The following is a 27,141-nucleotide window of genomic DNA, read 5'->3' on the forward strand; positions in this document are numbered from 1 at the left end:
AAAGCATGTATGAGCCTTTATGATTAGGATAAGGCTTATAATATGTTATCTATTTGTGTGGCAAACAACTCAAACTGTCTTTACATGGTAATGTAGAATACAAATATTGAGTGTTGTGATGCTGAGGGCAAAATTCCATTGAACCAACATTGCAGTATCATATAAAAGTTCCCACAACAGATTGGGGTTCTGTAAAGAACAGAACAAAAAAAAAACAGGCAGACCTGCCCTCAGGTAGCAGATTCTTTTACAGACGTGATCAACAGAGGAGGCTGGTTTGACTCCGTTCCATTGATTCCTTTACAAACATTAACTGTAACTGGCCAACCACTGTTCCTTCTCTTGTGTTCTTCACCCAGCCATTAAAAACTTCTTAGGGCTGAGATCCCGTTAACGGGATCGATATGACAACAGCCAGTGAACGTGCAGGGCGCCAAATTCAAACAACAGAAATCTCATAATTACAATTCCTCAAACATACAAGTATCTTATAACATTTTAAAGGTAATATTGTTGTTAATCCCACCACAGTGTCCGATTTCAAATAGGCTTTACAGCGAAAGCACCACAAACGATTATGTTAGGTCAGAGCCAAGTCACAGAAAAACACAGCCATTTTTCCAGCCAAAGAGTGGAGTCACAAAAATCAGAAATAGAGATAGAATTAATCACTAACCTTTGATGATCTTCATCAGATGACACTCATAGGACTTCATGTTACACCATACATGTATGTTTTATTCGATAAAGTTTATGTTTATATAGAAAAATCTCAGTATACATTGGCACGTTATGTTCAGTAGTTCCAAAAACATACGGTGATTTTGCAGAAAGCCACATATGTGTCACATATATCAATTTGCATTTGGTACCTTTGTCACGTTCTTTCAAAATCGAACCCAGAAGCAGACCAGGACAAGGAGAGTAGGAAGAAGGTGAGTATTTATTTACAAGTGAATGGGTAGATATATCCAGGTGGCGTAGCGGGCAGCGGTGGTGAGTTGATGGGAGTAAATAGGTGGATCCAATGGGGTAGCGGAATCCTCCGACGACCAGGCGGGAATGGGGTAAATGATCCGGGTGAGTAACTGAAGACAGAGCAAACGGAGGTAAGTTTAAGGCAAGCAATACGTAAAAAACAACAAAACAAATTCTATCCAACTTGAGGCTGATACTATGGCACAACATACTGTTCATGGCTAACGATCCGGCAGGGAATGGATGTCAGGTCCGGGCTTATGAAGAGGAGAGATGATGATCAGGACCAGGTGTGCAGATAGCTGATGGGATACAGGTGCGGGTAATCAGAAACCCCAACTGGCTACATTGCCCGGCAACCAGACAGGGTGCGTTCCAGGACGCCGGAAAAAAACACTCCAGGACAGAACATAGGCAAAAAACAGACTCAGGAAACGGGATTCGTGACAGTACCCCCCCTCCGACGAACGCCACCGGGCGGACTACCCGGAGCGCCAGGGTGGAGGCGGTAAAAGTCACGAAGCAGGTCATCGTCAAGGATCTGACGCCGAGGAATCCAACTCCTCTCCTCAGGACCGGCGCACCGTGTAGACAGGACCACCTTCGATCATCCGAGGAGGAGGAGGACGAGGAGGAGGGGGCAACAGAGGACTGAGGTGAACCGGCTTGAGGCAGGAGACATGAAAGGTGGGGTGTACTCGAAGCGTTGCCGGCAATTTTAGTCGGACCACAACAGGGTTAATGATTCTCTCCACCACGAACGGACCAATGAACTTTGGTGACAGTTTCCTCGACTCAGTCCGTAGAGGAAGATCCCGTGTAGCCAACCAAACCTTATCTCCGATGGTATAAGCGGGAGCAGGAATACGGCGACGATTCGCCTGGATCTGATACCGGTCAGAAACTCTAAGGAGGACCTTCCTGGCCCGATGCCAGGTCCGGTGGCAACGACGAATGTGGGCCTGGACAGAAGGGACCGAAAGATCCCTCTCCTGAGAAGGAAACAAGGGAGGTTGGTATCCGTACAGGCATTGGAAGGGGGACATCCCAGTGGCAGATGAAGGAAGGGTATTATGGGCATACTCAACCCAGGGTAATTGAGATGACCAAGAGGTGGGATCAGAGGAGACAAGACAACGCAGCGTGGACTCCATCTTCTGGTTGGCTCTCTCCGCCTGGCCATTAGATTGTGGGTGAAATCCAGATGTGAGACTGACTGTAGCTCCAATGGCCAAACAGAAGGATCTCCAGACAGCAGAGGTAAACTGAGGACCACGGTCAGAAACAATGTCACTGGGCAATCTGTGGACCCTGAAAATCTCCCTAACCAGGATCTCGGACGTCTCCGTGGCAGATGGAAGCTTGGAGAGAGGGACAAAATGAGCAAACTTGCTGAATCTGTCCACAATGGTCAGAATGACCGTGTTCCCAACAGAAGGGGGCAATCACGTGACAAAATCCAGGGCCAGATGCGACCAAGGTTGCCGAAGAATAGGTAGGGGGTGAAGAAGCCCAGAGCTGGGCCGATTGGTACTTTTGTTCTGAGCACAAACAGGACATGCGGCAACAAACCTCCGGGTATTTTCTCCCATGGCAGGCCACCAAAATCGTCTGTGCAGTAGCGCCATAGTCCGAGCAACGCCAGGGTGACAAGCTATCTTGCTGGCGTGGGACCACTGAAGAACAGCAGAACGGACCGACTCAGGCACGAACAACCGACCGGGTGGACCGTTACCGGGGCCGGGCTGCGTCCGAAGGGCCGCCATCACATCCTCCTCAATCCTCCATGTAACGGCTCCCACGACAAGGTTCTGGGGAAGAATCGTCTCAGTCTTGGCCCCACTCTCATCCGTCTTGGAGAACATCCGGGACAAGGCGTCCACTAATCCCGTGTGAAGGAAAATGATCAACCCGTTCTGGTCCACTTCCTGACCCGAATGGTAACCGGGTCTCAGATTGATTAGATGGACCCCACTGCTTCTCCCTCCTTCTCTCTCGGACTCTATTATCTACCCAAATAGCTAAGGTGACCAAGCTGTCTAGATCACTAGGCTCTGGATAGGATATCAGCTTGTCCTTGAGTTGCTCCGACAACCCCTGGTAAAAAGCCGCTTGTAGTGACTCCTCATTCCAACCACTCTCCACAGACAATGTCCTGAACTCGATCATAAAGTCTGCCACACTGCGAGCTCCTTGGCGAAGAGTGAACAAACGTTTAGCTGCGTCCTTACCTCGGACTGGATGGTCAAAAAGCTTTCTCATCTCTACCGTGAACTCCTGGTATGAAGCCATGCAGGTCTCCTGTCGTTCCCAAACAGCTGAAGCCCATTCCAGAGCTCTTCCACGCAGCAGTTCAAGTCTCGAAGAACCCCAGGGTAACATCAAGGCATCGACAGAACTCTCTTGCCACAATCAATATCGATGTGCTGTCAGAAAGAGACTGCACAAATTTGGCCAACATGGGAGGTCAGGAAGGAAGAAGTCTCTGCTTTCAAAAAGGAATATCAAGAGAAACTGACGTTTGCCAGACAACACCTGGGTAAAGACCAAAACTACTGGAACAATGTGCTCTGGACAGATGAGTGAAAGGTGGAGTTTTTTGGCCTCAATGCTGTGGTGAAAACAAAATACTGCCTTTGAACAGAAGAACTTCATACCAACCGTAAAGCATGGAGGAGGTGGCATTATGGTTTGGGACTGCTTTGCTGCCTCAGGGCCTGGCCAACTTGCCATCATTTAGTCAAACATGAATTCTATTATATACCAGGCCGTGCATGCAAGAAATCCTTCGAACGTGACACAGATGAAGCAGTACTGTAAAGAAGAGTGGGAAAAAAATCCTCCCAGTCGATATAAGAGATTGATAGACAGTTCAAAGAAATTGCTACAATAAATTATTTCAGCCAAAGGAGGCAACACCAGCTATTGAAGCTAGGGGTGGACTTATTTTTCCGCACTATTGTTCCTCATCTCCTCCTACTGTAAAGTAGGCTTTTAAAGGCTGCTAATCATACTGTCATAATTTTAAGTAAAACCATACTGTTTTTGTGACACTCCATTAAGACATTAACAATACACTACCGTAAGCAACGTTTTAAAAAATCATGGCGATATGGCAGTTTGCAACGACAGTCATTGTAACAAAGCTCTTTGTGTAATTTCTTAACAAAAATGGAGGCTGTCAGGGCCTCCCGGGTGGCGCAGTGGTTAAGGGCGCTGTACTGCAGTGCCAGCTGTGCCATCAGAGTCCCTGGGTTCGCGCCCAGGCTCTGTCGTAACCGGCCGCGACAGGGAGGTCCGTGGGGCGACGCACAATTGGCCTAGCGTCGTCCGGGTTAGGGAGGGATTGGTCGGTAGGGATCTCCTTGTCTCATCGCGCACCAGCAACTCCTGTGGCGGGCCGGGCGCAGTGCGCGCTAGCCAAGGTTGCCAGGTGCACGGTGTAGCCTCCGACACATTGGTGCGGCTGGCTTCCGGGTTGGATGCGCGCAGTGTTAAGAAGCAGTACGGCTGGTTGGGTTGTGTATCGGAGGACGCATGACATTCAACCTTCGTCTCTCCCGAGCCCGTACGGGAGTTGTAGCAATGAGACAAAAAGCTACTACAACAATTGGATACCACGAAATTGGGGAGAAAAAGGGGTAAAAAAAAATAAATAAAAAATAAATAAATTGAAGAATGGAGGCTGTCAAAATGACCATGGCCTGGAGCTGATTTGGCTTTGTCCATGTTTTTGTCAGCTCGTTAGGGCACATGACTAAAGGTAGACTCAGTGAGATGACGTTGCATGCCCAAAGTAAACACTATATCAGGTACATTTACACAACAACTAAGAGTGTTGATGGACAAGGCTAAAATTATTTTGTTTTGACCCCGCAGCTGTTTTGGTCCCATTGTGGCAGCGTGATGTGCCCCCATGCACATGCACAGATACCAGAGAAGGCTGTGAGAGGAGCTATAGTAGGACGGGATGAAACGGTATCCAACCACATGTTTGACTCCCATCTATTCCATTCCAGCCATTACAATGAGCACGTCCTCCTATAGGTCTTCCCACTGGCAGATTCATGCTCATCTCAATATCTGCCGTGCTGCTCGTTGCAATGTTATCTCGCTGAGTCGATCTCACTGCACATCACTTTCTTGTAGGGATTGTGTTATTCATGATTAATGCTACAATGCTACAATGCTACTTAATATATATAATATAATGTTTGCATACTCTACATTACTCATCTCATATGTATATGTATATACTGTACTCTATAACATCCACTGCATCTTTATGTAATACATGTATCACTAGCCACTTTAAACTATGCCACTTTGTTTAGATACCCTACATTACTCATCTCATATGTATATACTGTACTCGATACCATCTACTGTATCTTGCCTATGCCGTTCTGTACCATCACTCATTCATGTATCTTTATGTACATATTATTTATCCCTTTACACTTGTGTGTATAAGGTAGTAGCTTTGGAATTGTTAGGTTAGATTACTCGTTGGTTATTACTGCATTGTCGGAACTAGAAGCACAAGCATTTCGCTACACTATCATTAACATCTGCTAACCATGTGTATGAGACAAATAAAATTTGATTTGATTTGATTACACTGTATATTGCACTCATACTGATTAAATATATTTGCCAATAAATGACAGTTAATATAGCCATAAATTGTGTTTGCTTTGTATTGAGCAAATAAAAAAAAAAATCACCTTTATTTAACTAGGCAAGTCAGTTAAGAACAAATTCTTATTTTCAATGAGGGCCTAGGAACAGTGAGTTAAATGCCTTGTTCAGGGGCAGAATTACAGATTTTTACCTTGCCAGCTCGGCATTTCAATCTTGCAACGTTTCGGTTACTAGTCCAATGCTCTAACCACTAGGCTCCCTGCCACCCCATGGCTTCATAAGGATTCATGGCTTCATAAGAATTCAAATTGGAATACTACAGAATCAAAAGGGGAGCACTGAATTGCATGTGATCTCCCATGGATAGTAGGAACCTGTAGATGCCTAATTTCACAAATGCTCTACGTAATTCAGTTTTGGTTAGTTTGGTAGCTTTCAAACAAAATAATCCTCACACTACCGGCTGTTAAAGGTAATGTTCCTGTGTTCACGGAGACCGCATTCACGGTAAACGCTGTATATGTCGGTACAATCAGAAAATTACCTTTAAATAGCGCATAGCCAACAAAGTGCTATCAGTTTGAATCCTGGCCTTGAGCTGCTTACCACCTTCCGTTCTTTGGAAGACCAGATTTGAGGTGAATCAGTATCGTTTGTTTAAAAAAGAGACAAATACATTTCAATTTGTTACCATGCAAGTTTTATAGGTCAATTTGGGGTTTTGGGGTCATGTTCTCTACAGGGCGCCATTTTAGACCAGGCCTCTGAAGAGGAATGAGAGGGATGCTCCCAGAGCTAAACCCAGGGACAAGAAGAAGGCCATAATGGCTCCAGCTGTCTCCGCTTCATGAGCAGCAACTTTTCTGTGGAGAGAGAGAATGACAGCCGATCAGGTGTGGTAAGATTTTAGGTGCAACCTCATTTCTGTCAACCTGGGAGACATTTTTCTCTCGTAATGACCCTTGCAACGTGAGTAAACTAACCATAACATTTTAAATAGACAGGAGTTCCAAAAATGAAATGAAAGCCATTTTTCTCAGTTCCACGCTATGAGCAGTTAATGCCTTTTTGCTTGGTAGGACAGAATTGCTTTGCGTTTACCATGTGTGTTATGCCTCGTCCTTCTAACAGACATTGTGACTTTAATAATTATCACCCTATTTCTAAACTTTATTTGCCTAGCTAAAATGTTTGAATCCTTGACTAATGCTCAGCCAAGATCTTTCTTTACTTCAAAATCGATTCTAAATGTGCATCAGTCGGGCTTCAGACCAGGGCATAGCACCTTCTCGGCAGCATCACTGGTTTTAAATGATGGAGGAAACTGTTTGGATAGGAAGAAACAGTGTGCTGCTCTATTCATTGACTTGTCTAAAGCATTCAACACTGTCGACCGATCTTTACACATTCAAAAAAGTTGTCTGAAATTGTCCTGGATCAGGTGACTGGTAATTGGTTTATGGTGCCCACATTGATCGTGTCCCTGCTTATAAATATCTGGATTGACAAAAATGCATCTTTTAAAAAGCATATGGATGAGTTGAGAATAAAAATGGGCTTCTTCTTTAGAAATAGATAATGGCTCTTTCTGAACAGCAGAAAGCAGATCAATCAGTCAACTTTCCTGCAATTGCTAGACTACAGTGACACCATTTATACGACTGCAGGTGCCACTACACTGAAACCATTAAATTCAGTTTACCACACCACACTTCACTTTATTACAGGCGACAGGTTCAGTACACATCATTTCATCCTATTGCAGAAAGTAAGCTGTCCGTCTCGTAGATCGATACACTGCTCTCTTTTTGTTTATATAGCCCTCTTGCACAAACGTCCACCGTACCATACTTCACTGTTCAATTATACGAGTCACCAGACCTGATCACAGGGATGGCTAACTCCAGAGGTCCCGTTGATCTCTACAGAACTGGGGAAATTAGCATTCAGTTATTTTGCACCCTGTGTATGGAATGATCTGCAGACCTCTGCACCCTGGTGCTCCGTTACCTCTAGGGCAGTTCAATTTAGTAAGATGTTTTATTGTCACATACACCAGATAGGTGGAGTGATATGTGTTGTTTTACAGGGTCAGCCATAGTAATACAGCAAGCACCCTTGGTGCAAATAAGGGTTGAGTGCCTTGCTCAAAGGAATATCGACATATTTTTGACCTTGTCGGCTCGGGTATTCAAACCAGCGACCTTTCGGTTACTGCTCTAACCGCTAGGCTACCTGCTCCTTGTTGAGGAATGTGATTGCTTTTCTTAAATTGATTGATTTTGATATTATGTCATTATTACGTTGTGTTTGTATATTTTGTATAATTTGTGTACTTTCAAAATAGGCCTAGCTCTCAATAGGATTTCTCTGTTAATAAAGAAATGTTGTATTTTTACTAATCCCATCTATGTCAAATGTTAGTTAGCAAATGGTTAGTTTGCTCACAGCGTGAGTCATTGTGAGAGTAAAATGTTGCCCGGTACCTTGAAAGTTTATCTATTTGGGTTTGTGCCCAGGCAAGAGGTCTTACTTGGGCCCAAAGCACATGCAAAGGCTGGCCAGGTATCCATTGGAAAAGGCAAAGACTATCATGAAGACGATGAACCAGGCGTCGTGTTCAAAGAAGATAGGCAGGTTGTAGCGGGGCTGAACATTGCACAGCATGAAGAGCGGCACGAAGATCACACGGGCCACCAGAAGAATGGGCACCAGTTTGCTGTCCTTCCCAGGCTGAAAGTAGAGGGATGCCAGACACACCACATTCACATTCAATGAAAAGCACTCAAGTGCATGTTCAATAAAGCATTGCTGCTGTGTATGTTTTAAGCCGGTCACCACAAGATAAGGTAGTTATTTATATTCAGGGTAGTTCAGTGTTGACCTGTATTTTTTCTCAGATGGTAAATTTACCACGTCAATAAAGGCTTATGGATAACCTTTATTGTTCTGATTCTTCAACATCACAGATTTTGTTTGCAAAATCAAGTATATTTATCTTCAAGGGATTTCTTTTTTTTGTGGGGGGTGGAGCAGTAAGCAAATGATGAATAGTACGTTAGTCTAGCCCCTTCTATACTAATGACCATGGGTCCTGTCCTGATCTTGTCACAATACTGATTGTCCTCACATTTTCAGAAATATGTCTGCACCTGTTATTCAATTGTGTTTCTTATCCTCAGATCCTCAAAAAGTTCTACATCTGCACCGTTGACTGGCTGCATCACCCCTTGGTACGGCAACCGCAAGGCATTCTACTGCAAGGCGCTACAGAGAGTGGTGAGTACGGCCCAGTACATCTCTGGGGCCGAGCTCACTGCCATCAAGGACCTCTATACCAGGAGGTGTCAAAGGAAGGCCAAACAATTGTCAAAGACTCCAGCCACCCAAACAATAGACTGTTTTCTCCGCTACTGCAAGCGGCCCCAGTGCACCAAGTCCGAAACCAACAAGACCTTGAACAGCTTCTACCCCAATGCCATAAGACTGCTAAACAAGACTGCTAAATAGGTCATCAAATGGCTACCCGGACCACCTGCATTGACCCTTTTTTCACTAATGTTTGCACTGACTCTATGCACAGACACTGGACTCTACCCACACCCTCACACATACTGACACCCCAACACACACATACACTACATATGCCCCCCCCCCCACACACACACACACACACACACTCACTTTCACACCCACAACATACTCTGTTGCCTCTGTCTATTATATATCCTGTTGCCTAGTCACTTTACACCTTCCTATATGTACATAGCAACCTCAATTAACTTGGTACCTGTACTCCCTGTATATAGCCATGTTATTTTTACTCATTATTGTTATCCACTGTCTATTTATTCCTGGTGTACATATTTATAAAAAAATAAGTCTATCTTTAACTCTGTATTATTGTAAAAGGACCCGTAAGTAAGCATTTCACTGTTAGTCTACACCTGTTGTTTATGAAGCATGTGACAAATAACATTTTATTTCTATCCATCCACTGTGACATTTGCAACATTCATTTGACATGCAATATGGACCGTCCCATAGAGAATGAATGTGTTGGGACGGAACACACAGCTTTTCTCAGACAGTCGAAATCACGAATCAGCATTATTTTTATGGATATATTAAAATAAATGTCAATAGAAAAACTGGTAGAATTTTTTTTACAATCTGTCACAACCCGACCGTTGCAGAAGTGCAAGAGATGAAGAGTAGAACTGAATTGAAAAGGAATCTCAGCACACTCGAGATCAATGCACAATTTTAAATGTATTTAGGCTTAGCTTTGGGTCGTCGGACTTTCATCGGAGGATACAAAAACACACAATGACTGGCCACATATAGGCAACGTGCGTTAATGCAATCAGATGTGATGAGCAACACCCGTGTAAAACAAACACCAGGATGCACATCAGTAATCAATTATCTCAGAAAAAGTGTGACTTATTTGAGAGTTTATATTGTCTATATGTGGCCTCTGTCAGTGTGTTTTTATATGCTCTGATGAAGGTTTGACGACTGAAAACTCAGCCTAAAGTGAAAATTGTGCATTGATCCTCAGTGTGCGGAGATTCCTTTTCATTTACAAAAAAACAGGTCAAACAAAACGAAATGCAGCTAGTTGCGGTCTTTCCCGCTTCAGTTTGAGGTGATTGTGTTAGCTGTGTAGTTCGCGAGCTAACAAAGGGGAAGAGCCTCCATAGAAAATATTATTGTTTGACGTAGCAACCTTTTAATCAAACTAACGACCAGTCGGATTGGCTGGCAACGATGTCATTCAAACGAATGACCAGTCGGCATAGCTGGCAACAATGCAAATCGAACGAACTACCAGTGGGCATGGGTAGCAACCTCTGGACTATATCTTCGTGGAAGTACTATGAATAAACCAAATTTGTAATGAAAATATTATATGTTCATAATTATTTTAATATGTTGGTAACTGTTGTATAAAAGTGATAATAGCTTTGAAGCCCTGGTATATAGAATTTATTGGCAAGGTTTGCTGGCCCTCGACTTCATCTCGGGCCTAACACCCGTGTCTGGTTACAGGATCCAGGGGACACAGCTTCCTACTACACTGTAGGACCATTTGAAAAACAATTGAGGGGTTGGACATGTCGAGAGATGAGTCCTTATTGGTCCGTTATGTCACATGCTTCTGTCTATAACAGAATGGGTGCTTCCCCATTATTTAGATCATCTTTGCTACCACCGATTTTTGGAACGATATATCTATGGACAACTGCAAAAGTGTTGCTACTGCTCTCAAAAACATTGCTGCCCTGAATGTAGCTGGTGCTATCGACAAAGCTCAGTGGGCAAAAGTTTAAGGAGAGAGAACTTTCTGGAGGAAAATGTAATGCTGATATAAAGAGATGAGCGTGGATAAGGCTTAAGAGGGTGTGAACGATGCTGAATGGGTGCAAACAACGGTGAGCTCTATAACAGGTTTGAAAATCTCTACAAAATCTTTCAAGGGCATTTTCTCCTATTTGTCCTATGTAATCCAGACCTGTAAACTGGAATCCTTAGTTCACAGTATGAAAAACTTGAATAGGAATCAGTTAGTTTCAGGCCCTTCCGTTATAACCGACCAATTTCTTTCACTCTATTTACAAGTGTATTGTTTTGGTGACTTACCCACATACACACAGCAGTAAGGCTTCTCCCAACCCAGTCACTGAGGTTGAAGAGCAGGAAACAACACACGGGGATGAAGTACAGCTCTGAGACGAGAGAGCAATGTACAATAAGAGACCACATCTGTTCATTTGTGTTTCATTGGTTGTGAATGACTGAATATGATCATGTTGTAAATGCTGGCAAAATGACAAGTCATATACTCTAATATGGACTCATAAACCGTGCTCTTATCATAGATACATACACGCATACATGTACCACACCCACCCACCCACACCCACACACACCCCAGGTGCCTCCATCAGCGATGGTAGACTTCACATCCACAGTGACTGCCGGGAAGGTGCCGATGGTGATGGTGAAGGCAAAGCACACAGAGAGAGCCAGGACCCAGATCTAGAGTAAATGGATCAGAGCTTAAGAAGACAGCACATTAGACCAGCTGAGGCCACCACAGACACCTTTTCCCCTGCAGATATACAGTTGAAGACAGAAGTTAACATACACCTTAGCCAAATGCATTTAAACTCAGTTTTTCTCACCATTCCTGACATTTAATCCTAGTAAATATCTTAGGTCAGAAAGGATCACCACTTTATTTTAAGAATGTGAAATGTCAGAATTATAGTAGAGGAAATAATTTATTTAAGTTTTTATTTCTTTCATCACATTCCCAGTGGGTCAGAAGTTTACGTACACTCAATTACTATTTGGTAGCATTGCCTTTAAAATTATTTAACTTGGATCAAACATTTCGGGTAGCCTTCAACAAGCTTCCCAGAATAAGTTGGGTGAATTTTGGCCCATTCCACCTGACAGAGCTGGTGTAACTGAGTCAGATTTGTAGGCCTTCTTGCTCGCACACACTTTCAGTTCTGCCCACAAATGTTCTATAGGCTTGAGGTCGGGGCTTTGTGATGGCCACTCCAATACCTTGACTTTGTTGTCCTTAAGCCATTTTGCCACAACTTTGGAAGTATGCTTGGGGTCATTGTTAATTTGGAAGACGCATTTGCGACCAAGCTTTAACTTCCTGACTGATGTCTTGAGATGTTGCTTCAATATATCCACATAATTTTCCTCCCTCATGATGCCATCTATTTTGTGAAGTGCACCAGACCCTCCTGCAGCAAAGCACCCCCACAACATGATGCTGCCACCCCCGTGCTTCACAGTTGGTATGGTGTTCTTCAGCTTGCTAGCTTCCCCATTTTTCCTCCAAACATAATGATGGTCATTATGGCCAAACAGTTCTATTTTTGTTTCATCAGGCCAAAGGATATTTCTCCAAAAACTACAATCTTGGTCCCCATGTGCAGTTGCAAACCGTAGTCTGGCTCTTTAATTCCGGTTTTGGAGCAGTGGCTTCTTCCTTGCTGAGCGGCCTTTCATGTTATGTCGATATAGGACTTGTTTTACTGTGGATATAGCTACTTTTGTACCTGTTTCCTCCAGCATCTTCACAAGGTCCTTTGCTGTTGTTCTGGGATTGATTTGCACTTTTCGCACCAAATTACATTCATCTCCAGGAGACAGAACGCGTCTCCTTTCTGAGCGGTATGACAGCTGCGTGGTCCCATGGTGTTTATACTTGCGTACTATTGTTTGTACAGATGAACATGGTACCATCAGGTGTTTGGATGAACCAGACTTGTGGAGGTCTACAATGTTTTTTCTGAGGTCTGAGGATTTTCCCATGATGTCAAGCAAAGAGGCCCTGAGTTTGAAGGTAGGCCTTGAAATACATCCACAGTTACACCTCCAATTGACTCAAATGATGTCAATTAGCCTATCATAAGCTTCTAAAGCCATGACATCATTTAATACAGTGAATTATAAGTGAAATAATCTGTCTGTAAACAATTGTTGGAAAAATTACTTGTGTCATGCACAAAGTAGATGTCCTAACCGACTTGCCAAAACTATAGTCTGTTAAAAATACATTTGTGGAGTGGTTGAAAAACGAGTTTTATTGACTCCAATCTAAGTGTATGTAAACTTTCGACTTCAACTGTACCCTTGTTAAGCACTATTGTGCTTGCATCCCTCAGTTAATTCAACCCCGGAGAAAGATAGAGAGCTGTATGTGGATCAGCTGTAGAACAAGGTTCCTTAACTCGCCGATGGTATATTTGGCCCCCCAAGTTTTCTGAGGAAAAAATATATACATAAATTATACTAATTTTGTGTGGAATTTTCATTTTTGGAGATAAAAGTTTTTAAAAAAATACCAGGAAATCTGCTCCCAATTATTCCCACGCATAATAGAGAGACACGGCGTGATCGTGAGCAAGGTTTGAAACTATTATGCTTTAGTCAAACATTATGTCTGTTTGGGCTTCTTGTGGTCAAGTTGCAGTCTACAAATTATTTGTAAGTATGTTCCGGCACCCCGACTATCTGCTCAAGATAAAAATCAGCCCGCTGCAGAATCTAGTTCCAAGTTAATCCATTTTAAGGAATTACATAAAGAGTGTCTTGGTTTTCGTGATTTTCCAATTCATAAAGTGAATTGAAATGTATGAAATATGTATTTTTTTTAAACTCCAAAACTAATTTGCTGTGAAAGTGACTGGTCATTCGACATGCTAAAGAGCTTAACAAACTGTCATTTAAAAAATAATTGAGCCGTTTCACGAAATGAGTCCCCTTTGATTTTGTAAGTCGAAACTGTGCACCAATACTGAATTTTAAAAGCATGTTATATTCAATTAAGTTCCCTTTAATATATACAGTGCCTTTGGAAAGTATTCAGACCCGTTAACATGTTGTTACATTACAGCCTTATTCTGAAATTGATTAAATAAAATAAAAAATCCTCAGCAATCTACTCACAATACACCATAATGATGTAGCGAAAACAGGTTTTTAGAAATGTTTGTAAATGTATTAAATATAAAAAACAGAAATACCTTATTTACCTAAGTATTCAGATCTATTGCTATACGACTCAAAATTGAGATCAGATGCATACTGTTTCCATTGATCATCCTTGAGTTGTTTCTACAACTTGATTGGGGTCCACCTGGTAAAATCGATTCATTGGACATGATTTGGAAAGGCACACACCTGTCTATATAAGGTCCCACAGTTGACAGTGCATGTCAGAGCAAAAACCCAGCCAAACTGAGCAATAGGGGGAGAAGGGCCTTGGTCAACAACCAAGAACCCGATGGTCACTCTGAAAGAGCTCCATAGTTCCTCTGTGGAGATGGGAGAACATGCCAGAAAGACAACCATCTCTGCAGCACTCCACCAATCAGGCCTTTGTGGTAGAGTGTCCAGAGGAAGCCACTCCTCAGTAAAAGGCACATGACAGCTTGCTTGGAGTTTCACATAAAGCACCTAAAGGACTCTCAGACCATGGAGAAAAAAGATTATCTGGTCTGATGAAACCAAGATTGAACTCTTTGGCCTGAATGCCAAGCGTCCTGTCTGGAAGAAACCTGGCATCATCCCTATAGTGATGCATGGTGGTGGTAGCATCATGCTGTGGGGATGCTTTTCAGCGGCAGGGACTGGGAGACTCGTCAGGATCGATTTCATCAGACTAGAGAATCTTGTTTCTCATGGTCAGAGAGTCCTTTAGGTGCCTTTTGGCAAACTCCAAGTGGACTGTCATGTGCCTTTTACTGAGGAGTGGCTTAATGAAACCCTGCTCCAGACCTCAGACTGGGGCGAAGGTTCCCCTTCCAACAGGGCAGCGACCCTAAGCACACAGCCAAGACAATGCAGGAGTGGCTTGGGACAAGTCTCTGAATGTCCTTGAGTGGCCCAGCCAGAGCCCAGACTTGAACCCGATCGAATATCTCTGGAGAGACCTGAAAATAGCTGTGCATCGACACTCCCAATCCAAACCGACAGAGCTTGAGAGGATCTGCAGAGAAGAATGGTAGAAACTCCCCAAATACAGGTGTGTCAAGCTTGTAGCGTTATTCCCAAGTAGACTCAAGGCTGTAATCACTGCCAAAGGTGCTTCAACAAAGTACCTAGTAAAGGGTCTGAATACTTATGTAAATGTGATATTATATTTTTTCTACGTTTGCGAAAAGTTCTAAAAACCTGTTTTTGTTTTGTCAATATCGGGTATTGTGTTGATTGAAAAAAACAATCTAATCAATTTTAGAATAAGGCTGTAACATAACAAAATGTGGAAAAAGTCAAGGGGTCTGAATACCTTCCGAATGCACTGTAGATCACATGGAGAATTCAATAAATCTGATTATTTATATGAATAAAGACTTTAAATAAAATATATATAATAAAGACACTTTTCGTCCATTAAAATAACATCAAATTGATCAGAAATTCAATGTAGACATTGTTAATGTTGTAAATGACTATTGTAGCTGGAAACTGCATATATTTTTTATGTAATATCTACATAGGCGTACAGAAGCCCATTATCAGCAACCATCACTCCTGTGTTCCAATGAAACATTGCTGATTAAAGAAGCAATAAAACTGGCCTTCTAGGCAGAGTTTCTCTGTCCATGTGTCTGTGTTCTTTTGCTGACGTTTTCTTTTTATTGGCTAGTCTGAGATATGGCTTTTCTTTGTAACTCTGCCTAGAAGGCCAGCATCCCGGAGTCGCCTCTTTACTTTTGACGTTGAGACTGGTGTTTTGCGGGTACTATTTAATGAGGAACATTGCCTTTACATTTCAATCATTCAATAAAGTTGAACTTCAACAATATAGATTGAATCCAGCCCTTAATTTACCTTCTTGAAGATGGTCAACATGGACACGTTTTGCTCCTCTTCTCCTTTTTTGTAAACAGGTTTAGTCTCTGCTGCATTTTCTGAGGGGTTAAGGAACAAGGCAATCCATTAAAGGGGCAATCTGCAGTTCAAACAATAGCAAAGCAGAGACCACTGTTTCAGTAAACAGCTGAGGGATGGGGCTGGAGAAATGTAACCACTTTCAAATTCATAGACAGAGCTATGGATGCAAGGACTGACCATCCATGATATTAACATTACAGTTTTAACCATGTTTTGAGGCTATAGAGTGTTTGTTTACAATAAAACAAACAGGAGTACAGCATGATTGGGGCCGTACTTGCAAACATGAAACTTTTTCTAAGTAATTTTTTTTGCTTTGTCTCAAAATGTGCATGTGCATGTGCCAGTTGCAATGTGATCCAATGCTACATGTATTGATAGCTGTTCCCATAAGATAGACTGGCACATTTAGCCCTAACCTGACCAGCTGTCCTGTCCGGTGATTATTTCCTCTAACAAATTCCACATCAGCCTATCAAAGATCTTAGACTTTATGTCCACCAAACAATATCATTTCTGAAAATAGGTCTTGGCCACCAGAGGGATATTTTAAACCTCCAAATTCAAGGTTACTTTTGTTCCACTTGGTCTTTCACAATTGTAGTGTTGAAATATTGCATGATGCATCCTTGACTAGGCTACTAGCTTCTAGTAGGCTACGTCAGAACAATTCTACTAGGCTACGTCAGAACAATTCTACTAGGCTACGTCAGAACAATTCTACTAGGCTACGTCAGAACAATTCTAGTAGGCTACGTCAGAACAATTCTACTAGGCTACGTCAGAACAATTCTACTAGGCTACGTCAGAACAATTCTACTAGGCTACGTCAGAACAATTCTACTAGGCTACGTCAGAACAATTCTACTAGGCTACGTCAGAACAATTCTACTAGGCTACGTCAGAACAATTCAAGAGGTACGTTTTAACATAGTTTATTCAAAGTATTCAGAGCCTTGACTTTTTCCACATTTTGTTACATTACAAGCCTTTTTCTAAAATTGATTGAGCTGTTTTTTTCTCTCATCAATCTATACACAATACTCCACATTGCAAAGCAAAAACTATTTTTAGAAAATGTTGCTAATTTATAAAACATAAGAAACTGAAATTTGACATTTACATACTGTAAGTATTCAGACCCTTTACTCAGTACTTTGTTGAAGCACCTTTGGCAGCGATTACAGCCATGCGTCTTCTTGGGTATGACGCCACAAGCTTGGCACTCCTGTTTTTGGGGAGTTTCTCCCATTCGTCTCTGCAGATGCTCTCAAGCTCTGTCAGGTTGGATGGGGAGCATTGCTGCACAGCTATTTTCAGGTATGTCCAGCGATGTTCAATTCCGGGCTCTGGCTGGGCCATTTAAGGACATTCAAAGACTTGTCCTGAAGCCACCTCTGTGTTGTCTTGGCTGTGTGCTTAGGGGCGTTGTCCTGTTGGAAGGTGAACCTTCACCCCAGTCTGAGGTCCTGAGCGTTCTGGATCAGGTTATCATCAAGGAGCTCTCTGTACTTTGTTCAGTTCATCTTTCCCCTGGTCCTGACTAGTCTCCCAGTCCCTGCCGTTGAAAAACATCCTCAAAGCATGATGCTGCCACCACCATGTTTCACCGTAGGGATGGTGCTAGGTTTCCTCCAGATGTGACGCTTGGCATTCTGGCCAAAGAGTTCAATCTTGGTTTCATCAGACCAGAGAATCTTGTTTCTCATGGTCTGAGAGTCCTTCAGGTGCCTTTTGGCAAACTTCAAGCGGGCTGTCATATGCCTTTTACTGAGGACTGGTTTCCGTCTGGGCACTCTACCATAAAGGCCTGATTGGTGGAGTGCTGCAGAGATGGCTGTCTATCTGGAAGGTTCTCCCATCTCCAAAGAGGAACTCTGGAGCTCTGTCAGACTGACCATTGCATTCTTGGCCACCTCCCTGACCAAGGCCCTTCTCTCCTGTTTGCTCAATTTGGCCGGGCGGCCAGCTCTAGGACAAGTCTTAGTGGCTCCAGATTTCTTCCACTTAAGAATGATGGAGGCTACTGTGTTCTTGGGGATCATCAAAGAGTGCAATAAATGTTTTTGCACCCTTCAGATCTGTGGCTCGACACAATCCTGTCTCGGAGCTCTACGAACAATTCCTTTGAGCTCATGGCTTGGTTTTTGCTCTGACATGCACTGTCAACAATGAGACCTTATATAGACAGGTGTGTGCCTTTCCAAATCATGCCCAATCAATTTAATGTACCACAGGTGCACTTCAATCAAGTTGTAGAAACATCTCAATGATGATCAAAGGAAACAGGATGCACCCGAGCTCAATTTCGAGTCTTTGTCTTATTTCTACATTTAATATTTTCACAAATCTAAGAAACAGAAATGGCTGTCGTTTTACCTTTCTTGAGTAGATCCAGCTTGTTCTCCTCATCACTAATTCTGTTTCCACTTTGGTTCTTGTAATATTGGTAGAACTCCTAAAGTAAGGTTCAGAACGACAAATTATCTCACAGTGGGGATGGTAGTTAAACGGAGGAGATCAACTGGAATGGATCAAATGGAGGTATTACGCATTTTGGTTCCTTTAACAACACTGGAAAATCAATAAGTAGTGAATGAAATGATGTGAAAGGGTAACCATTTTTCACCTTAAAATGTATACCAACAAAAACCCATTGATTTCAAAGTATAATAAACCATACAACTCTATGCACAAGGACTACTTTTAACAATTTATACAGAGCATTCTACAGAAATTAATTTACAGTAAACACTGTGCAGTTGCAAAGTTTGGTAACTATTACGGTAAATTGCCCGAAAGCATTATTTGCATTACTTATTATCATTGAGTAAACTCTACTCAGCACTTTTTCAGCCAAATTGATGTAATAACATCAATTCCAGAGTTGAGTTATTACCAGTTTAGGGAGGACCACATAGGATATTATGGCCAATAAGATCACTACACAGGCTGTGATGAAGTATCCAAAAGCAGCGTCATTTATCTCCGAGCCACCTGAGGAAGGAGAGAGAGAGAGAGTGAGAGAGGGAGAGAGAGAGTTGACTTTGGAATGCCACTGTTGCCCCCCACCCCTGTATCACCTCTCAGACTTACTTGAGATAGCACAGATCATGGAGAAGGCAGCAAAAGTTCCCGCCAGGCCTTGCCCACTCATGATGGGTGTGGTGTATTTGGTAGGCAGCTGGCCTGCCATGCCAAACAGACTGCCCTGCAGGATAGCTCCAAAGGCTGAAGAGGTTGTAAAAAAAAACACAGTCATAATTCTGACCAGAGTCCAGTCATACAGCAAGGAATTATCGCTTGATGAATTAATGACTACTCATTAAGTGATCCCAATCTGCCCCATTTACTGCTCGTACACTACTCTACATATTTATTTGGACGGTGAAGCAAAATCTTTTAATTTGGTTCTGTTCTCTAGTATTTTGGATTTGAGATCAAATTTTTCATGAGGCAACAGTACAGAATGTGTGTCACCTTTAATTTGAGGGTATTATCATACACATCTGTTTTGCCATTTAGAAATGGAAGTATTTGTCATAAGTATTTGAACAAATTCACTTATAGTGTATTAAAGTAGTCAACATTTTTGTATTTGGTTTCCATATTCCTAGCACACAATGACTACATCAAACTTGTGACTCTACAAACTTGTTGGATGCATTTGCAGTTTTTCTTGGTTGTGTTTCAGATTATGTTGTGCCTTATAGAAATGATGGTAAATAACTGAAAGCGCGAACCACCACATTTAATCATGGCAAGGCAACTGGAAACATGACCGAATACAAACAGTGTTATTCACTCCGCAAGGCAATCAAACAAGCAAAGCGACAGTATAGAGACAAAGTAGAGTCGCAATGCAACTGCTCAAACATGAGGCATATGTGGCCTATAGGACAAACCAGTGCCACCGACACAGCCCGCTACCAAAGACTGAGGACCAACATGAGTAAAACATTTAAACGTGTTAACCCTTGCATTCCTAGCCGCATCCCCAGAGCATGCACAGACCAGCTGGATGGTGTGTTTACTGACATATTCAATCAATCCCTAACCCAGTCTGCGGTCTCCATTGTTCCTGTTCGCAAGAAAGCTAAGGTAACTGAACGAAATGACTATCGCCCCGTAGCACTCACATGAAGTGCTTTGAGAGACTAGTCAAGGATCATATCACCACCTGATACCCTAGACCCACTCCAATTTGCTTACCGCCCCAATAGATCCACAGACGATGCAATCGCCATCGCATTGCCCTATCCCATCTGGACAAGATTAATACCTATGTATTGGGGCGGCAGGTAGCCTAGTGGTTAGAGCATTGGGCCAGTAACTGAAAGGTTGCTAGATCGAATCCCCGAGCTGACAAGGTAAAAATCTGTTGTTCTGCGCATGAACAAGGCAGTTAACCCACTGTTCCCTGGTAGTCCGTCATTGTAAATAAGAATTTGTTCTTAACTGACTTGCCTCAGGAGGCTGAAGAAATTTGGCTTGTCACCTAAAACCCTCACATTCGAGACCATCCTTTCAGACTGTATCACAGCCTGGTACGGCAACTGCACCGCCCTCAACCGCAAGGCTCTCCAGACGGTAGTGCAGTCTGCACAACACATCACCGGGGGCAAACTACCTGCCATCCAGGACACCTACAGCACCCGATGTCACAGGTAGGCCAAAAAGATCATCAAGGACAACAACCACCCGAGCCACAGCCTGTTCACCCCACTATCATCCAGAAGGTGAGGTCAGTAGACTGAAAAACAGATTCTATCTCAAGGCCATCAGACTGTTAAACAGCCATCACTAACATAGAGAGGCTGCTGCCAACATACAGACTCAAATCACTGGCCACATTAAATGGATTTATTAAAGGTATCACTTTAAATTATGGCACTTTAATAATGTTGACATATCCTACATTACTCATCTCATCTCATACTGCATTTTATACCATCTATTGCATCTTGCCAATGCCACACGGCCATCGCGCATCCATATAATTATATGTAAATATTCTTATCCCCTTACATTGTGAGTTTTAGGTTATTTGTTAGATTACTTGTTAGATATTACTGCACTGTCAGAACTAGAAGCACAAGAATGTCGCTACAGTCGCATTAACATCTGCTAACCATGTATAAGTGACCAATAACATTAGATTTAATTTGCGACTGCACTTGAAGTAACTTTCAAAGTTCTTGAAATTTTCCGTATTGATTGATCTTCATGTCTTAAATTAATGATGGACTGTAATTTCTCTTTGCTTATTTTAACTGTTCTTGCCATAATATGGTCTTTTACCAAATAGGGCTATCTTCTGTATACCTGCTTACCTTGTCACAACACAACTGATTGGCTCTAATGCATTAAGGAGGAAAGAAATTCCACAAATTAATTTTTAAGAAAGCACACCTGTTAATTGAAATGCATGTCATGAAGCTGGTTGAGAGAATGCCAAGTGTGTGCAAAGCTATCATCAAGGCACTTTTTTGTTTACTACATAATTCTGTATGTGTTATTTCATAGTTTTGATGACTTCATTATTGTTCTACAATGTAGAAAATAGTAAAAATAAAGAAACACCCTTGAATGAGTAGGTGTTTTAAAACTTTTGAACGGTAGTGTATCGGTAGTGACGGTAGTGAAGTCGGAAGTTTACATACACCTTAGTCAAATACATTAAATCTCAGTATTTCACAATTCCTGACATTTAATCCTAGTAAAAATTCCCTATCTTAGGTCAGTTAGGATCACCACTTTATTTTAAGAATGTGAAATGTCAGAATAATACTAGAGATAATTATTACTTTCAGATTTAATTTCTTTCATCACATTCCCAGTGGGTCAGAAGTTTACATACACTCAATTACTATTTGGTAGCATTACCTTTAAATTGTTTAACTTGGGTCAAGTGTTTCTGGTAGCCTTCCACAAGCTTCCCAGAATAAATTGGGTGAATTTTGGCCCATTCCTCCTAACAGAGTGTCACGGTCTTCCTCCTCTTCATCTGAAGAGGAGAGGCGAGAAGGATCAGAGGACCAAAATGCGGCGTGTTATGTGTTCATGTTGAATGTTTAATTAAAGAAAGAACTGAACACTGGATACAAAACAATAAACAAATAAAGACCGTGAAGCTATCATAAGGACTGTGTTGACACACGCAACTAACATAGACAATCACCCACAAACAAACAGTGCAACCCAGGCTACCTAAGTATGATTCTCAATCAGAGACAACTAATGACACCTGCCTCTGATTGAGAACCATACTAGGCCGAAACATAGAAATACCCAAATCATAGAAAAACAAACATAGACTGCCCACCCAACTCACGCCCTGACCATACTAAATAAATACACAACAAAGGAAAGAAAGGTCAGAACGTGACACAGAGCTGGTGTAACTGAGTCAGGTTTGTAGGCCTCCTTGCTCTCACACGCTTTTTCAGTTCTGCCCACAAATTTTCTATGGGATTGAGGTCAAGGCTTTGTGATGGCCACTCCAATACCTTGCCTTTGTTGTCCTTTAGCCATTTTGCCACAACTTTGGAAGTATGTTTGGGGTCATTGTCCATTTGGCAGACCCATTTGCGACCAAGCTATAACTTCCTGACTGATGTCTTGAGATGTTGCTTCAATATATCCACCTACTTTTCCTCTCTCGTGATGCTATCTATTTGTCCACCAGTCCTCCTGCAGCAAAGCACCCCCACAACATGATGCTGCCACCCCCGTGCTTCACGGTTGGGATGGTATTCTTCAGCTTGCAAGTCTCCCCTTTTTTCCTCCAAACATAATGATGGTCATTACGGCCAAACAGTTCTGCTTTTGTTTCATCAGACCACAGGACATTTCTTCAAAAAGTACGATTTTTGTCCCCATGTGCAGTTGCAAACCGTAGACTGGCTTTTTTATGGTGGTTTTGGAGCAGTGGCTTCTTCCTTGCTGACAGGCCTTTCCGGTTATGTCGATATAGGACTCATTTTACTGTGGATATAGCTACTTTTGTACATGTTTCCTCCAGCATCTTCACAAGGTCCTTTGCTGTTGTTCTGGGATTGATTTGCACTTTTCACAACAAAATAATCTCTAGGAGACAGAGCGTGTCTCCTTTCTGAGCGGTATGACGTCTGCGTGGTCCCATGGTGTTTACACTTGCGTACTACTGTTTGTACAGATAAACGTGGTACCTTCAGGCATTTGGAAAATGCTCCCAAGGATGAACCAGAATTGTGGAGGTCTACAATTTTTTTTCTGAGGTCTTGGCAGATTTCTTTTGATATTCCAATGATATCAAGCAAAGAGGCACTGAGTTTGCAGGTAGGCCTCGGAATACATCCACAGCTACACCTCCAATTGACTCACATTATGTCAATTAAAAGCTTATAAAGTCATGACATCATTTTCTGGAATTTTCCAAGCTGTTTAAAGGCACAGTCAAGTTAGTGTATGTAATCTTCTGAACCACTGGAATTGTGATACAGTGAAATAAGTGAAATAATCTGTATGTAAACAATTGTTGGAAATATTACTTGTGTCATGTACAAAGTAGATGTCCTAACTGACTTGCCAAAAGTATAATTTGTTAACAAGACATTTGTGGAGTGGTTGAAAAATTAGTTTTAATGACTTCAACCTAGTGTATGTAAACTTCCGAATTCAAGTGTATCTAAGAGGGTGCCCATGGTTACGGATTCTGGGTTTTACCTGGTAGGTTCCATGATAATTTTTGTGAGATTGAGGGATTCTAGCTTAGATTGTAAAATGGCTGGGGTGTTAAGCATATCCCAGTTTAGGTCACCTAACAGTACGAACTCTGAAGATATATGGGAGGCAATCAATTCACATACGGTGTCCAGGGCACATCTGGGGGCTGAATGGGGTCTATAACAAGCGGCAACGGTGAGAGACTTGTTTCTGGAAAGGTGGATTTTTAACAGAAGAAGCTCGAATTGTTTGGGCACAGACCTGGATAGTAAAACAGAGCTCTGCAGGCTATCTCTGCAGTAGATTGCAACTCTGCCCCCTTTGGCAGTTCTATCTTGTTGGAAAATGTTATAGTTAGGGATGGAAATGTTAGGATTTTTGGTGGCCTTTCTAAGCCAGGATTCAGACATGGCTAGGACATCTGGATTGGTGGAGTGTGCTTAAGCAGTGAATAAAACAATCTTAGGCAGGAGGCTTCTGATGTTAACATGCATGAAACCAATGCTTTTACTGTTACAGAAGTCAACAAATGAGAGCGCTTGGGGAATAGCTCTGATGCTGGGGGCTGCAGGGCCTGGGTTAACATCTACATCACCAGAGGAACAGAGGAGGAGTAGATTAAGAGTACGGCTAAAGGCTAAAAGAACTGGTCTTCTAATGCGTTCGGCGCAGATAGTAAAGGGGGCAGGTTTCTGGGCACGGAAGGATAGATTCAAGGCATAAAGTACAGACAAGTGTATGGTAAGATGTGAGTACAGTGGAGGTAAGCCTAGGCATTGAGTGACGATGAGAGAGGTTTTGTCTCTAGAAGCACCATTTAAGCCAGGTGTGGTCTATGCATGTGTGGGGGGTGGAAGAACATGGCTAGCTAAGGCATACTGATCAGGGTTGGAGGCTCTACAGTGAAATAAGACAAAATGACTAACCAAAACAGCATTAGACAAGCCATATTTACATTAGGGAGAGGCATGTGTAACCGAGTAATCATAGGGTCCAGTGATTAGCTAGGCGAGCTGGAGGCACGGAGATTCAGACAGCTAGCAGGCCGGGGTTAGCAGCAGGCTAGCAGATGGGCCTCAGGGGGACGTCGCAACAGGGGAGCTTGTTGAAACCCCTCAAACGGTTACATCGGCAGACCAGTCGTGATGGATGGGCAAAGTAATTGAAGCCCAGGAATTGCTTGATAGATCTATTCGGCTAGCCGGGAGATGGGCCTAGATTCGAGGCTAGCTCCAGGCTAACTGGTGCTTGCTTCGGGACAGAGACATTAGCCAGGAGAATCTGGAGATATAGTGGAGAAATGCAGTCCGATATGTTCTGGGTTGATATTGTGCTGTGCAGGCTGGCTGTGCAGGCTGGGAGTTGACCGGGCGAAATCTGGCAGATGTCTCAGTTAACGATGTTGGCTAACTGACAACTAGCTAGTAGCTGGCTAACTTGAAGGGGGTTACAGTTCTAAAGTATAAAAAATAGCAGATTCATACCGCATTGGGCGAGGTGGGTTGCAGGAGAGTATGTTCAGTCCGTAGATGGAAAAATGAGATTAAAAATATATACGAAGACAGAAACGATATATACAAGGGATGGGACAAGACAATCAAAACATCCCACTGCTACACCATATTTGATTCCCTAATATATTATTGATATTTTTCTTAGGGCTAGACCCTTTTTTTCTCCACTTCCTATCTGAATGACATGCCCAAAGTAAACTGCAGCTCAGGCCCTGAAGCCAGGATATGCATATAAGTGGTAAGATTGGAACGAAAACACTTTGAAGTTTGTAGAAATTTTAAAATAATGTAGGAGAATATAACACAATAGATATGGTAGGAGAAAATGCAAAGGAGCACCAACCGAAATTATTTTTTTAAGAGAGACCATCCTCTTCGAATTGCAAGAGGAAGGTCATATTGCAAATTAGCTCCCTGGATGCAATTCCTATGGCTTCCGCAGGTTGTGCGTGCCATGAAGACATTACGCACCTGCTAAAATCGTTTTCCTATTGAACATACTTCTTTCCAAAATAAATATTATAGTTTGATTACATTTTAAAGTATCTGAGGAGTAAATAGAAACATATTTTGACTTAGTTAGGTTAGTGGTAGATTTTCGGATTCCTTTCTCTGCAAGTTGAACGAGTGGATTACTCAAATCGATGGCGCCAACTAAACAGACTTTTTGGGATATAAAGAAAGATTTTATCTAACAAAAACGACACTACATGTTATAGCTAGGACCCTTTGGATGATAAATCAGAGGAAGATTTTCAAATAGTAAGTCGATATTTAATCGTTATTTGTGATTGTATCACACCTGTGCCGATGGAAAAATATTTTGATGTGGGGCGCCATCCTCAAGCAATCACATGGCATGTTTTCGCTGTAATTGCTACTGTAAATCGGACAGTGCAGTTAGATTAACAATAATTTAAGCTTTCAGTTGATATAGGACACTTATATGTACATCAATTTTTAAAATCCATAATATTTATGATTATTTATTTGAATTGCTAGCTAGCGGGACTCCTATCCCTAAGAAGATTCTTAAGATATATGTGTTGACAGAATATAAGCAGCAAGTGATGTCTGCTAAATATTGGGGCAGTCATATACTATAGCCTCTGCACCTACTGTACATACAGATGAGTTACTCACTCATTCATGGCTTTGGATCAAAATAAATTAGTACCAACATTCTTTCTGATAGTCTTTAATAAAACATTTTTTGACTGTCCGCCTCATGACCTCAAACCTCAAACCGCACTTTAAACATTTGGATAATAAAGCATTTAAATGCATATTGAAGACAGAAGCCGGCTCTTAATGAGTTCTGAGAGCCGATCTGTTATCCAATGATTATTATTATTATTATTAACCCTGCATTATGCTTGTATAAAAGCCCCTTAGATATTCTCACAGAGCAGATTTGCCATAAAAAGCACACATTTGTAAATCCCAAACTCAAAAAGTAATTAGAAAGGTAGATACAAAAGGTAGTAATCAAGTGACATGGCCAAACTTTAATCGACAGAAAATAGCCTGCTAAATGTCTACAAAGGAGCATGACAAGGTGCGCAGCTGAAGCTACTGACCTGTCTGTCTCTGACTTCGACCAGCTGTGATTGAGATGCTCCCTCCACTCAGACCATCGATGCTTCCTTCGCTCATACATCCAAACAACTCTCTGGTCCATGATCTCTTCAGACCTCTTTATTTTCATGATTAGCCTGATTTATTTTTCTTGAATTTCCTGTACACGCAATTCAGCTTTTAGCTGCCATATACTGTATACTGAAATAAAGCTAAACTCAGTTATAGTTATCCTGCTAGTTGTGAATCAGTGGAGGCTGCTGAGGGGAGGATGGCTTATAATAAT

At 42.2% G+C, this 27,141-nt stretch overlaps 1 protein-coding gene across 7 annotated transcripts in view; it reads right to left on the reverse strand.

The window, feature by feature from the left end:
• Positions 1–941: 941 nt before the first annotated feature.
• Positions 942–27,141, reverse strand: part of LOC139370614 (equilibrative nucleoside transporter 1-like) — a 44,516-nt gene continuing 18,316 nt past the window's right edge. For 3 of the 7 annotated variants that reach the window (XM_071110211.1, XM_071110209.1, XM_071110210.1), the window contains 8 exons: positions 19,153–19,287; positions 18,956–19,053; positions 18,436–18,514; positions 15,994–16,073; positions 11,559–11,667; positions 11,269–11,354; positions 8,156–8,355; positions 5,586–6,485 (listed from right to left, as the gene is read on the reverse strand). In XM_071110211.1, coding sequence (XP_070966312.1) covers positions 6,374–6,485; positions 8,156–8,355; positions 11,269–11,354; positions 11,559–11,667; positions 15,994–16,073; positions 18,436–18,514; positions 18,956–19,053; positions 19,153–19,287 — 899 coding nt within the window. In that variant the 3' untranslated portion in view covers positions 5,586–6,373. Of the gene's footprint in view, positions 1,089–5,086; positions 6,486–8,155; positions 8,356–11,268; positions 11,355–11,558; positions 11,668–15,993; positions 16,074–18,435; positions 18,515–18,955; positions 19,054–19,152; positions 19,288–27,141 lie in introns of those variants that run through there. The other 4 variants (XM_071110207.1, XM_071110208.1, XR_011627152.1 and 1 more) reach the window with 3 other exon arrangements.

This window comes from Oncorhynchus clarkii, chromosome 17 (genome assembly GCF_045791955.1).
Source record: "Oncorhynchus clarkii lewisi isolate Uvic-CL-2024 chromosome 17, UVic_Ocla_1.0, whole genome shotgun sequence".
NCBI classification, from domain to species: Eukaryota; Metazoa; Chordata; class Actinopteri; order Salmoniformes; family Salmonidae; genus Oncorhynchus; species Oncorhynchus clarkii.